At 37.8% G+C, this 13,580-nt stretch overlaps 1 protein-coding gene across 1 annotated transcript in view; it reads right to left on the minus strand.

Moving 5' to 3' along the window:
* Window positions 1–12,629, minus strand: part of SESN3 (sestrin 3) — a 57,810-nt gene extending 45,181 nt beyond the window's left edge. The window contains exon 1 of the mRNA XM_023225675.2: window positions 12,220–12,629. Coding sequence (XP_023081443.1) covers window positions 12,220–12,297 — 78 coding nt within the window. The 5' untranslated portion in view covers window positions 12,298–12,629. The remainder of the gene's footprint in view (window positions 1–12,219) is intronic.
* Between the last annotated feature and the right edge of the window lie 951 nt (window positions 12,630–13,580).

Below are 13,580 nucleotides of genomic sequence, written 5' to 3' on the forward strand. Positions count from 1 at the left end.
TGTGTATGGCCTGTAAGCCCAAAATATTATTACCCAGCCCATTACAGAAAGTTTACCAAATCCTGCTCTTGACTATCTTGTCAACTGGGAGGCATAACCCTGATGATCTCTGTGAGACCCAGGCATGTGTTGCAATTCATCACGCTATGTAGGTAAAAACCCTGATGTTCTCATTCTAAGTTTGTTCAGTGCCTAACAGGTGAGAGCACTTAATGTTTCCTAAATAAATACAAGATATTCATATAGTACTCAGTGATTTATAAATGTTAATAGCCTTAACATTTCTGGCCTAAGAATCTGAAGGCCAGTAAAAGGTAATAGCATTTGACATAGAATTCTGATAAGCATAAAATGGCAATCTGTATAATTTTACAAAAAAAGAAAACTGTTTCTATATTCCTATCTACCTAAACATACATTTACCCTCATTTTTAAGAGCACCAAGTACTAAACAGGTTTCTTGTATAATCAAAAGAATACTTACTAGTTTATGCAAATTTTGAGTGTTCAACATTGCACTGTGCCTAAAGAATATTAGAAACTAGAGCTTTAGTTATTTTTAACAGCTATACAATATAAAAATTAATCTCATGAGATTAATTATATAGGTCATACTCTATCAAAACAATAAAACTACAACACAAATAGGTATTCCACACCCCAACTGAGAGTTCACTAATTTCAAGTAACACAAAAGTTTTGATAAAAGAATTTGAACATTACATGGAATTTAGAGCTAAGATATCTTACTTTCGTTTAAAGGCCATTTATTTTTATTGGTTTTAAGTTTTTGTTTCTTTACTGGAGCACATTTGCTGGACTGATTTGTTTTACTTTACTAATTTACACCAAAAAATTGAGATATACATATTAAATATCTAATTTTATATCAAAAAGGAACTTTCTGGGTAGGTAAAATCTGATTTCTTTTTCATTTGTGTTATCTTAAAGACAAAAATAAATAATAACAAATATGCTACCCAACTTAAAATTCACCATGCTGGGCTCAAACCTTAGTCAGTACAAAGTGAACAAAGTGAACAAGAACCAGCTTGATATTGGCCATCGGTTGTCCCAACACCCTGCTTATTACCCAACTTTATCTCTTTCTTCATTTCAACTCCTACCTAAATATTGGATAGAACTTCATTAACACAGTTTTCCTATTAGACACAGCACAATTGACAAGCACATTCTTGGAGTAAACATATTGAAAAATACTTTTTTGCCAAAATCATTACCTTTTTAATGTTGAGTAAACAAGTTAGGAAAGACAGTCTCCAGTGAAGCAGTTACTTGAATTTGAGGATATATGTTCCTCTGGAAACAATGTTATACCCAGTGGTTAGGTTTCTAGGCTAATTAACAAATGCCTGAACATACCTGTAGTATTAATAGTACTCTGGAACTTAACCACATATCTTACTGTGTTTCTATGGAAAACTCTCAGAATTGGAGTTCTAACTTAAAATAAATAGCAGAACCACATCTCCCTATAAATCCCTCTCCCCAGCACAAACCCTTTGTAAGACTGGAAAATCTTCTAGAGATGTAGATTCTGTAGACTATAGGGGATGTAGGTAGGGGAATGATAACAGTCCAAGGGTTTCTTTGGTTCCTTTAAACAAAATTTTTGTCTCAACATATAATGAAAGCCAAACGAGTAGTGGAAATGGGCATTCATGTTATTATTTATCTTCATAAATAATTGTTTTACTGAAAAAAACTTACAAAAAAGTGAGAATATTTCTTAGAGGTCCAATTTGCGAGACACATACTTAAACTCAAAATGCTTCCAGATAATATCTTTTGTCACAGACACTAGAGCAGTATTAAATGGTTCAATGTTATTGAACTAATTAATGACTGGCTGGCAGGAGGAGGAGGGCAAAGTATGCTGGTAAGTTAGGAAAAAAAATCTTGAGGTTAAGAAAGAATGGTCACATAATTAGGATTTACACAGATAAAAGAGATAACTATATAGGTTAAAACTGTTCAATAAGAACTTTAATGTGTTTCTCAATAGATTTAATCTTATAAAATAATTTTTTGCATTTCTAATGTAAAAATAAGATAGAATACATATGAATTTGAAATCACTCCTATAAACTCTTGAATAATCAGGTCCTATTAAGTTTCATTAGTTTTACATTTTATAACAGCCTTTTACACAAAGAAAAACATGAAATATAAGACAAGGCAGTGTTTATACCTGCATAATGAGCCAGGCTTTGGAGTTCAACCTGGTTGCAAATCCTAAGTCTGTCACTTACTGGTACTATAACCTTTAAGAAGTTAAGAATGCCCTGTGAGCCCTAGTTTCTTTATGCATAATCTGTGAGTAATAATTCATTGCAGGTTGTGATGCTTGAATGTGATAACATATGCAGAGCTTAAATGCTTAGCACAGACTATGGCACGCAAGCAGTATTCAGTAGAAGCTATTGTCATTATAGATATTATAAAATGTGTTTTGAAAGTAAGAGTCACAGCTGGGCCAGGTGGCTCGTGCCTTTAATCCTAGCATTTTGGGAGGCCAAGGCAGGCAGATCACTTGAGGTCAGGAGTTTGAAGCCAGCATGGCCAACATGGTGAAACCCTGTCTCTACTAAAAATAAAAAATTAGCTGGGCATGGTGGTGGGTGCCTATAATCCCAGCTACTTGGGAGGCTGAGGCAGGAGAATCGCTTGAACCCAGGAGGCGGAGGTTTCAGTGAGCCGAGATGGCACCACTGCACTCCAGCCTGGGTGACAGAGCAAGACTCCATCTCAAAAAAAAAAAAAAAAAAAAGGAAGTAAGAATCACAGTCTCAGATAATTACAATGATCTTCTACAAAACCCAGTTTTAGTACCCATGAGGTAAATGTGATCTTTCTAAATATTCAGCATATATATTGATAACTGAAAAAACAATTTTCATTTCTTCAACTGACTAGTTCCATCTTTTCAGTATAGGAAGATGTAAAAATAAAATATGTATCTAGAAAGAAGAACATATCTTTCCATTACAAGTAGCTATTAATTAGGAGGGAATAAAAAGAAAACAAGTCTTACTAAAATACATATTTTATACTTGTTAAGAAGTGTCTGGTGGTGCAAGAAATAATATGGCCCTAAATCAGCCATTTTAATTTTTGGTCTTATTTATTCACATATAATATTTTCAATACATTCTTTGTAAAACATAAGGTTAAATGCCTGTCATACCTTATTAGAAACTTTAGGCAGTATAATGCAAGATATTTCAACCAGCCTAAATAGGAATAAAATATCTTATGATATTCATGCGTCCCTCAAGGGGCAGCCAATATACTGGCCTACAGACCAATCAATGACTCACTTCTGCATGGATCTAAAAAGTAAAGACTAGTTATGGGGTAGTCTAGGCCTATGAACAATTTTATTTCACATTTACCAAGGGAGTGCCTGCTGGCCAAGGGATTCATAGTTGGTTTGGGAGACTTTCAAAGCAAAGGGCTTGTGGAAGTGGAAGACTGAAAGGCTAAGTCAGAATTTTCAAGTCAAACTGGAACCCTAGGCTCACCTAGAATCTTGGAATTTTGAAGGTATACCCTTAACTAGTCAAAAACAGCCATTCCTTATAAAACACTAACAGATTCCAAGAAGTGGAGCATGTGTCCATTTAAAAGCAATGGCCACTTTACATTTCTGAGAAGGACCAGCAGCTAAGGCTGGTGTCTTGACCCTGTCTCTTTGTGGGACATTCTTCCTCCCTATTAGAATTTCCTTCAAAAGTGATATATTTAATTGAAACATTTTCATGGCCACAAGGATGATGAAATGCTTGAAAGCAAAAACAAAGAAGCAAAGAAGTCCAGGCACCAATGCACTCAAAGATTATTTTCTCAAATAATCTTTGCTATTGCACTTCTGAAAGTGTTTCTTATAAAGAGAACAAAATAAAGCCATAAAAGAACAGACATATTTTGGAAAATGAGAAAAGTTTTCATACAGTTGGCTATATTGTATTGTATCTAATATAAATACACTACTGATATCTTTTAAATAAATGTTTTTAAATCAAAATCCTATTTTGCTAACAATAAACTCTCCATTAACTAGATCCCAAATAAGAGGCAACCTAGTTGGAGAAATGTTTATGTAATTGTTAATTATAATTCAGTATGCTAAGTGCAATAAATGCAGTGCAATTGAATATCATGGCAGTCCAGAGGATAGAAGGAGAAGGAAGACTTGGAAGATTAGAAAAGGCTTTTTGGAAATGTCATCAGACTTTTGAAGAACGGTCTTTCTTCGGATTCTTGAAAGACAAATAGTAATTCTATATGGTAACTACAGGTTTAGATTACAAAGGATACATATTTTAAATAGTTCAAATCACATAGGTTTAAGGAAACTGTTATGGGGACACATGACTAAACGTTTTGGCTTGGTAATGTATTTACTTTATATAGTGAATTCCACTTCCTGCCCGCCATCTCTACTCCTATCACAGTGATGTCTAAGGGACAATTTAGATACAGCTAGTCACTTATAGGTCTCACCAGATCTAGTCAGACAGAGTAAATAGACCCTTATGCTTATGCCTTCAAGACTACACTGAATGCAGGTAGTTGCTGGCTGTCATAGCTTTTGTGTATAGTGTACCACACCCCTTCCACCCCATCCCCGCAAACCCACCACACACACATAGAAAGTCCACTGTACCTTTGTGGATTTATTTAGGAACTCCCACATTCAGAGCTATCCCATCTCCTGTTTACAGCAGTGGTTTTGTTTTCCTTTGTCTTAATCTTAACAATGCTTGTTATCAGTACCCTGCATTAACAGTTCTGTCTCTTCTCTCAGATTTTTTCTCGTTCCTCCGGCTGCTACTTCTCCCACACTTCTCAGCTTTCAAGCCAAACAGGCTAACCTTGCTACTCAGGGTCTTTCTTTCCCTTGCAGCCAAGAACCAATCAATTAGGTATAATGGACATAATTTTTGGATTTGACCTTTCTTCAGCTGTTGCACAGTACTAAAGGAGAATATTCCTTCCAAGTGAAAGAACTTTGTTTTTTTCCCCTCTGGTTTCTATCAAGATAAAAAGATGCTCATGGAAATTAGGGAAAGATCATTTCCAGTTAGCCAGTTACTGTGGTAGTAGAGAAGCTTCTAGGATGTCACTGAAAGGGTGATAGACAGCATCTGCAAGTCATACACACACCAAACAGAGGTAACTGAGTTGGCTTTATCAACATTTTCTGTCAGTGGTATTAAGCTTTTTATTTTCCCCATAGAACTACACTTATATATACCATATACTGGCATCAGTAGTAACTCTGGCTTAGTAGTTCATACATGTCTTGGTCCTGGAACCCCTTCACACTCTTAAAAATTATTGCGGACCCCAAAGAGCCTTTGTTTATGTGTGGGTTATCACTGCCAACATTTATTGTATTAGAAATTAAGCCCGAGAAAACTTTGAAATGTTTAATTCATTTAAAATAGTAATAAAATCTATTACATGTGAATATAAACCACATTATTTTTAGGAATAATTGTATTTTCCAAAACATAAAAAGTGATAAGAGTGACATTTACATTCTGCAAATCTCTTTAATGTCTATTTCATACAAGACAGTTAAATTTTCCCCATTCAATCTGCTGTGATGTGTTTTGATGGAACTATGCGAGAAAAATCGAACCTGACATAGCTGTATAGTTGGAAAAAGAAGATAAGTGTGAATATTTTTCTTTGATACCACACTAAAACTCAACAAGTATAGCTTCTTAAAGGCTAATTACAATGTGGTATCTGAAATCATATCCATGACCTCAAATGTTTATATCGTATTAAAATCCACTTGTACATTTCACAGTTTGAATGGATTTTACCCATATATGATTTTGATAAACATTTCCTCAAAAGTAAGCAAAGTGATCCTGAAAAACTAGAGGAAAACAACTGACAATAATCATTGTCAGTGATAAAAAGACTGGTCAGCTACAAAGATTACCTTGTCATTACGTTCTAATTGGCTGCTCTTGGCAGAAAAGGAAAGAAAGACCCCCAATTAATAATGTCTGTCTCTGTTGGTCATTTGAAAAATATTGGCTCAATGAGTTACGTAAATCTTTCAAATACTGACAAATTTTATTATACATTATCAAAAAATTACATCCACTAATATCATACTTGATCTCAAGGGGACAGCCTTTAAGAATCGGGAAGCTTTAAGGCTACTGGTGACAGATACATATTTTTAAAAATTCTATTTTTTCCCTGAAAGCTTGAATTTTATCACTGGCAGCAAATACTGTCAATTAGTTTCCTTGAATTTTCAGGGTCATATTATTCATTTATAAGATAATGTTTACCAAACACCCAGGTCTGAGTAACCAAAGTTTGTCTGACAGGTGTTATTTCCAGTAAAAATGGGGTTACATGAAAAAAGTGGCTAGTTCAGCTTGCAACTAAAACAACTGCACAAGTTTTCTCCTGGAGCCAGCCAGTTTGCTATGCAGTGGATGCACTTTATACTTCCCATTTTGTCATATGGGGTATTAAAAAGATGGACACAAAAAGGTCAAGATTCAACAAAATTTAAATGTTTACTGCTGCTTCTTCAAGGACATTCAGTGATATTGAAATTTTCTCCCCATTGTTGAATGTGCTGTGGTAAAGAATACAGTGATAACTGTTTGGTGCCACTAACCTGATTGATACTAAGGGGCTAGCATAGTTTTACCCCCACTGCTTTTGCTCTCAGTCAAGAAGGCAAATAAAGTCTTTGTATAATTATGAACAGTTTTGACCTCTCAGGCCTTCTGAAAGGATTTTGGACCTACAGGGATCCAAGGACCATACTTTGAGAACTGCTGCTTTATCTTATTAAAGAATTAGTCAAACAACTGTTAGAGAGATAAAAGCAGCCAGCTTACTCTTCTCCTACTCCTTCAGTTAATCTTCAATAGTATTTAAAGTGTGGCTAACTTTCATGTTTCCAACCAATATTACCTGGAGAATCTTAGGTGCCTTTGGGCATTCCACAGATGCTGAAGCTGGGAGTAGGGATATTCCCTAGCAGCCTCAATATTGCAGAGAACAAATTGAAACAGCTTATTACAAAGGCAGTATTAAGAATTAAATGGATTTCTTTGTTATTAGTTGTATGACTGAGATCAGGCCACTTAAATCTTCTCAGTTTGTGAGAATCAACTGAGATAATGTGAAAGCACCCTAAACACTGTGAAGGTCAATACAAACTTAAGTTATTATAATCCAATTCTTTCAAAGGAAGAAAATAAAAAGGCTGAAGAGATGGGGAGAAAAGGTTAAGAGACTTTGACTTCCATCTCTTCTCCTAAACTAAAATAATTAAAAATTTTTGCTTTACCCTAGATTTACCCCCACTTTCATTAAGCACAATTTTCCTTAACTCTTAGTCTTTAAAAACTAAATACCAATTCCCCTTATCTACTGAAGTGTCAAGGAGGCAATTTAATTGAGAATCAAAAGTCAATGCCTTGAATTACTATTTAAGTGCACGGGTGGGAAATACAGATAGAAATATGGAAATCAAAAATAAGTAAAAAAAAGTCATTCTGACTAAAAGCATAATCTTTACCTCTCATTTACAGGCAATAATTAAACAGGACAGAAAAGTGAGTATTAACCAAATTACTCAGTATGTACTGAAATATATTCCCACAACACAGAAAGAACTAAGTAAGAGAGTCTGGGAAAATGGAAAAATACATAGACTTGTCCTTTTCTTTCTTACATGGTTTACTAACTTCATTAACACACATCTCTCTCCAACTATACGGCAACCTGTAAGGCAAGTAAAAATTATCAACATTTTACAGAGAAAACTCTACTTCGAAATCAAAAGATCTGTCAGACCTAACTGCAACCACATCTGTGGCTTCCAGTATCACTACATTAGTAGTTATGTTTTGTATTTATTTAGTGGTGGGGAGTTGGGGGAAGCAGCAGAACACTTTTTACAAATTAAATCTTCTATTGAACCTGAACTACCAAGCATATAAATATACCAACCAACTTTCAAGTATTTTAGTAATAAAGTAACAACTACTGATAACAATAAATTTGTGTTCTCACAAGTAAACATTTAACTTAAGTAAATATGCAAGGAATTCTTTTGAATAAGCCAGTGCCTTCACAATCAATGATAATCTTTCTCATACATGACACAGTAACAAAAAAAAATTCAAGACCTGCACAAGAATAATTTTGTAATGATAGATAATGGTGGTAGACTCCAGTGTATTAAAATTATGCATACATATTTGGGGGTACCCATATTTTTAAATTACAATTTTAAAATGTTAAAACATACTTAAAAATTTAATGCAACTCAAGCATTTTAAAACCCCAAAGAATCTTAAGGGTCCATATGAAGCAGTTTAAAAACCATTGCATAAAGGTTTGCCATCACGAATTTACTACTTGATCTCTGCTTAGGATATTTAAAATAATCAAGTTAAAAACTGCCTTTGACACTCAAAAATATGTAACACAAGAAAACTGATTAACCAAGGCATAATGTAACTAGTGGTCCACAGATAAAGCAAATACCTTTTATTGGCTAAACCATATAAAGTTGCTATTACTTAACAATTTTGACTATAAAAATGAGGCCCATATAGTTCAATCTACTATTTTTCTTTTTTTTTTGAGAAAGAGTTTTGCTCTTGTTGCTCAAGCTGGAGTGCAGTGGTGGGACCTTGGCTTACTGCAAACTCCGCCTCCCAGGTTCAATGGATTCTCCTGCCTTAGCCTCCTGAGTAACTGGGACTACAGGCACATGCTACGATGACCAGCTAATTTTTGTATTTTTAGTAGAGATAGGGTTCACCATGTTGGCCAGGATGGTCTCGATCTCTTGACCTCGTGATCTGCACACCTCGGCCTCCCAAAGTGCTGGGATTACAGGCATGAGCCACCATGCCCAGCCTTCAATCTAGTATTTTTCATTTTGACAGTATCTTTGTTTATAAAACCATCAAAAAGCTGTCAAAATATATGATCACATAACAAAGTGAAAAGTGCAATAACAATACAAAGATACATCACTATAACTATCTTTACATTAAAAAAGTTTAAATGTTAGATAATCTAAACTTAGAGCACAAAATTATTCATTCAAGTAGCACTAACTGCTCAATACCCAAAGTACATTGTAATATGCCACTTTTTTATTTACTGGAAGATGAGTGGACTGATAATTACCTACCTTCCTCAATGCAGTTTGACATCACTTTCCAAATTAAAAGATTATGTTCTTCTAGTTATCACTTGAATTTCTTCAAGTAAAAGATTCAACTTAAAAACTCGTTAACTTTATAAATAGAAGCATTTCCTCTTTTATTAAAAACTTTACTGAACTACATCACTGACAATAGAGCAAGTTAGACTTAAGAGTTAGGGATTTCAGGATAGTTTTGATGGTTCATTTATTTGTGGATATGGTTTACCTCTCCATTCTTTTAACTGACCTAAGGTTACCAAATTAGGTGCATTCAATATTTTAATAAGTCTCTTTATTTTGGAGGATACTAAATCAAAACTGTAAATGGACTTCTAAGAATAAATGCAATTCTCATACAAGAAACAATTCAACATTCAGGCATTGGGTTAAACTAAATTATTTCATTTGAAGGTGAATTCCATTCCTTGTGAAGTTCCCCTAAAATTCAACACACTGCAACAAATTAAGCCACTTACTGAGAGAATAACACTTTCTGCCCCATATAAAGGTGACCCTTCTTCCATCATTCTATAGAAATATAAAATCAAAAGTAATTCACACTGGATGAGCATGAGTTTCATTCTTCCATTATGAATTAGACTGAAGAAACATTCAAAACGCTGTGACTCACTTGGCTATATTACTGAACACTTTATTAAATGGAAAACAAGATAAATTCAAAGAATCACATTTTGAGAGTTACAGATGACTTTTAACTTAGAGTTATATCAACAAGAAAAACATGTCTTTATTAGAAATAAATTTTTCACTGTTATTTTAAGAATGATGAAACATTTAAAATGCTACATACTGATTCTCTTAAGAGCACTTCAAAGTGGCACTCTTAAAAAGCTGCAAATGTTGCCAAGTCATGTTATAACTGGCTCAAAGAATCTTATTTCCATTAAGTTATTTCATGCCACTGCATGAATCAATATTAAATACCTTGGAGTTACTAAAAACTGGAATACTGGCAGAGATGTGCACAGCAATTATAAAATATGAAAATGTGAATACTCCTTTTTCACGTTTCTTTTAATAATGGCTAGAAATGAGGATGTTCTTTCTAGGTAAACAGAAATAGTTTCTTAAAAGCTAAAGGAAGGATGTAATATCTTAAATGCTAGCAAAGTGTCATGGATCCATAGCCATAGCTCTCTCAAAAGAAAAATGAAATACATTTTGAAGCCTAATATTACCTCCAAACATTTTATTAGCCTAACAAATTGCCAGATCCATTAAAACTTTTTTTTTATCAAAGTCAATACAGTGCTCTTTTTCCTTACTCAATTAAAAAACATAACTTGCTGTCATTTTAAGCAGGCTGCACTTTAATCAAATGTGTCTTAAACTACACATTTTTTCATGTCAAAGACATAACATAAATTTAAAAATTAAGAAATACATTTTTTTGAAAGCTAAGTTCAGATGACATCTGGCCCTGCAGTGAAAGAGTTAACATTCAGCTAAGCTGATCTGCACTTCTGATCCATTACATTTCTCACAAGCTACCCTACAATGAGCTGAGCAAGTATCAACTGTAATTTGATCCTAGAGTTTATGGAAAAAAATAACTGCACATACTCAACATGCACATTTAATAAAAATCTGTTTCAAGAGAAACATATCCAATAAACACAATTTAAGGCATATTTAACTGTTCAATTAACCTCAAATCTGCAATCCCTTTGCTCTCACGCTCTCAAATAAAATAGGAAGAAAAAAAAAAAAAAGTAGCAGCCCTACTGCAGGGAAAAGAGGCTTGAAAAACAACTTTGATTGGCACTTGGCCTGACCCACAGAGGAAGAAAAACAGTTTTTGGACAAAGAGCGCAAATATTTGAGCTTGCTTACTTACGTGCTTTTTTCTTTCTTCCTTTAAAAAAAAATGTAGAAAGAACAATCCCAAAGTGAACTGTATTTAGAGATATTGACTAAAAACGGTACAATATTCATCTCCGCTTTCAGTCCCGATGCATTTGCACAGCTCAGCAATTTTAATTCATTTGTAGTGAACAAACAGAAGCATCTCACCTAACGTTTCCACTTAATAAAATGTAAAAATAGAGTTTGAATACGAATAAACTGATTACAATATTACTTTGGGGCAGCTGTTAAAATCTGATCAAAAACTCTAGAGACCTTTTTTTCATTCCTTTCCCCATCCCTCTCGGCCTTCCCCACGGGGCGATTAAGCCAAGTAAGCTAAACAATACTGGAGTAAACTTTCTGTCACTCTAGGAAGCAGCAATAAACTGATGGTGCGCCTGATTTTTCTGGATCAACACGGGGGGAGGAGGGTGCTAAGGAGGAATAACCCACATCCACCTCAGTCTCCTCCTCCCCCAACCCCAGCCTCAGGAACTGGCCAGGTCGAATTGCATTTCCCATGGGCATAAAGTTCAAGATGCTTTACTGGTTCCTTTTCGAGACTACAGACACAGGACGACCATCCAAACAATTTGAAAAGAGAGGTGTTGGGCAAGGCGCGCAAGGCAGAAGCAACCGAATAAACAAAAACAACACTCGCAAGAGTTAGCTACAGCAAAGAGTGGCTAGCCAGGTTCCTCGGGATCCGACCCAGCTGCTCTGATTTCACACCGATCTCCATCAACAGCTAAACTGCACAGGGAGGAGGATCGAATCGATCCTTACCGTCCTCCGCCCAAGGAGCTGACCCGGGGTAGCAAGGTAGGGAAATGAGCCGTAAAGGAGAGCAAAGGCACCAAAGAAAAAGAACAAGGGAAGAAAAAATATCCCAACCCCTCCGGACTTGTGTCTGTCCCGGCGGAATTAAAAAGCCGCAGCAGTCCAAACCCTCCCGCCCTCAACCCACGCCCCCTTTTTCAGTCCCTGCGGAGGGACGGTGCCCGGGAATCCCTCTGAGCCTCCCCCAGTGCGCGCCCGAGGACGAGCTACCCAAGCCCCGGTTGGCAAGAAGCGACCCTCGCCGGCAGGACCCTGGGCCGAACCCGTACCTTCCGCAGCACTTTCCGGCAGTTGGTACAGAGCAGGTAGTTGGCGGCGGCCGACGGGCTGCTGCCGCCCCGGTTCATCGTGGCTGCGGGCGCCGAGGAGCAAGCGGGCGGAGGGCCGGGTCCGGGCTGTCACTGCGGCCACTGCGGGGCCGGTCCGTCCCCCCGCCGCCAGCCGCGATTCCGCCTCAGCCTCCTCAAGGCGGGATGTCGGGAGGAGAGGCGACTGCCCGAAAGCGATCGGCACTGCCAGAGGCGACCACCGCGGCAGCTGCCCCAGCGACGGCGGAGACGGCGGCGGCTGCTCCTCACCGGCCCGTTGTTCCACCCGCCCCCATCCTCCAGACCCCCGCCCCCGCCAGGCTAGGACTAGCAGCCGCCACCGCTGCCACCGCCACCGCCGCCGCCGCAGCGCCTCGGTGCGGCCCCGCCTCCGCCGCCCCACCACCTTCACCACTTCGACGCTCCGGTACCGCCCCTCCCGCCAATCGGACCGCTCCGGCTACGCCCCCCGGGCACTAGCCCGCAGCCAATGAGCAACGAGAGCCCGGTTGGGAGTCGCGCCGGCCAATCGCAGGGGCCGAGGAAGCCTTGAATCTCCGGGCAAGTTAAGTTTGTCTCCGAGGCTCGGAACTGAAGGGAGATGGCGGTTAGCTAAGTAGTAGGGTAGCAGGGAACAGTTTGCTCTCCTCTGCCAATAAGAGGACGAGGGTGAGTCGTATGCAGATACACTGCCATCCAAGCCCCACCCCCAAGATAAGCCACGCCCCCTCTCTAGGTCCCTGCAAAAGTGGTGAGCGGAATGAGATAAATAGTTGGGAGCTAGAGCTCGCTAGAGAGTCTAAGATTGTGCTAAATATTTCCTGATCTCTCGAGAAAGGGGGTGGGGAGTGGGAGGATTAAATGTTCCTTCCTTCAGGGCAGTGGTTAGGCTTTCTCTCCACCAAAATCTAACTTTAGCTGTAAAGAAGACTGCAGTTATGAAGGACTTTGTATCCAGGGACCTCAAAGAACTTCATGCATCATTTATTGTGAACCGTGTTTTGCAAAGATTTCAGTTACTTGAGGCTTGAGAGGCGGATAGGGGATAAATGTCTAAGTTATATATATATATTTATGCAAGTAATCAAGTTTGAGGGGAGTGACACAAAACCTCTGGGTTAGCGGTTTCCTCCTGTTTCTGAAGCACCTTCTCGCGGTTATCTTAGAGATGTAAGTTCCTTTACTTGTCCAGCACGGAAAGGCAAAAGGGACTTGTTTTCTCACCCAAAAGACCTTCCTGAGGCAGCTGTTCGGATACACGCAGAGCACAGAGCCCTGCTCAGAGAGGAAGGTTCAGAGAACAAATTGCCGTTTAAAACTAT

This window comes from Piliocolobus tephrosceles, chromosome 13 (genome assembly GCF_002776525.5).
Source record: "Piliocolobus tephrosceles isolate RC106 chromosome 13, ASM277652v3, whole genome shotgun sequence".
Lineage (NCBI taxonomy): Eukaryota > Metazoa > Chordata > Mammalia > Primates > Cercopithecidae > Piliocolobus > Piliocolobus tephrosceles.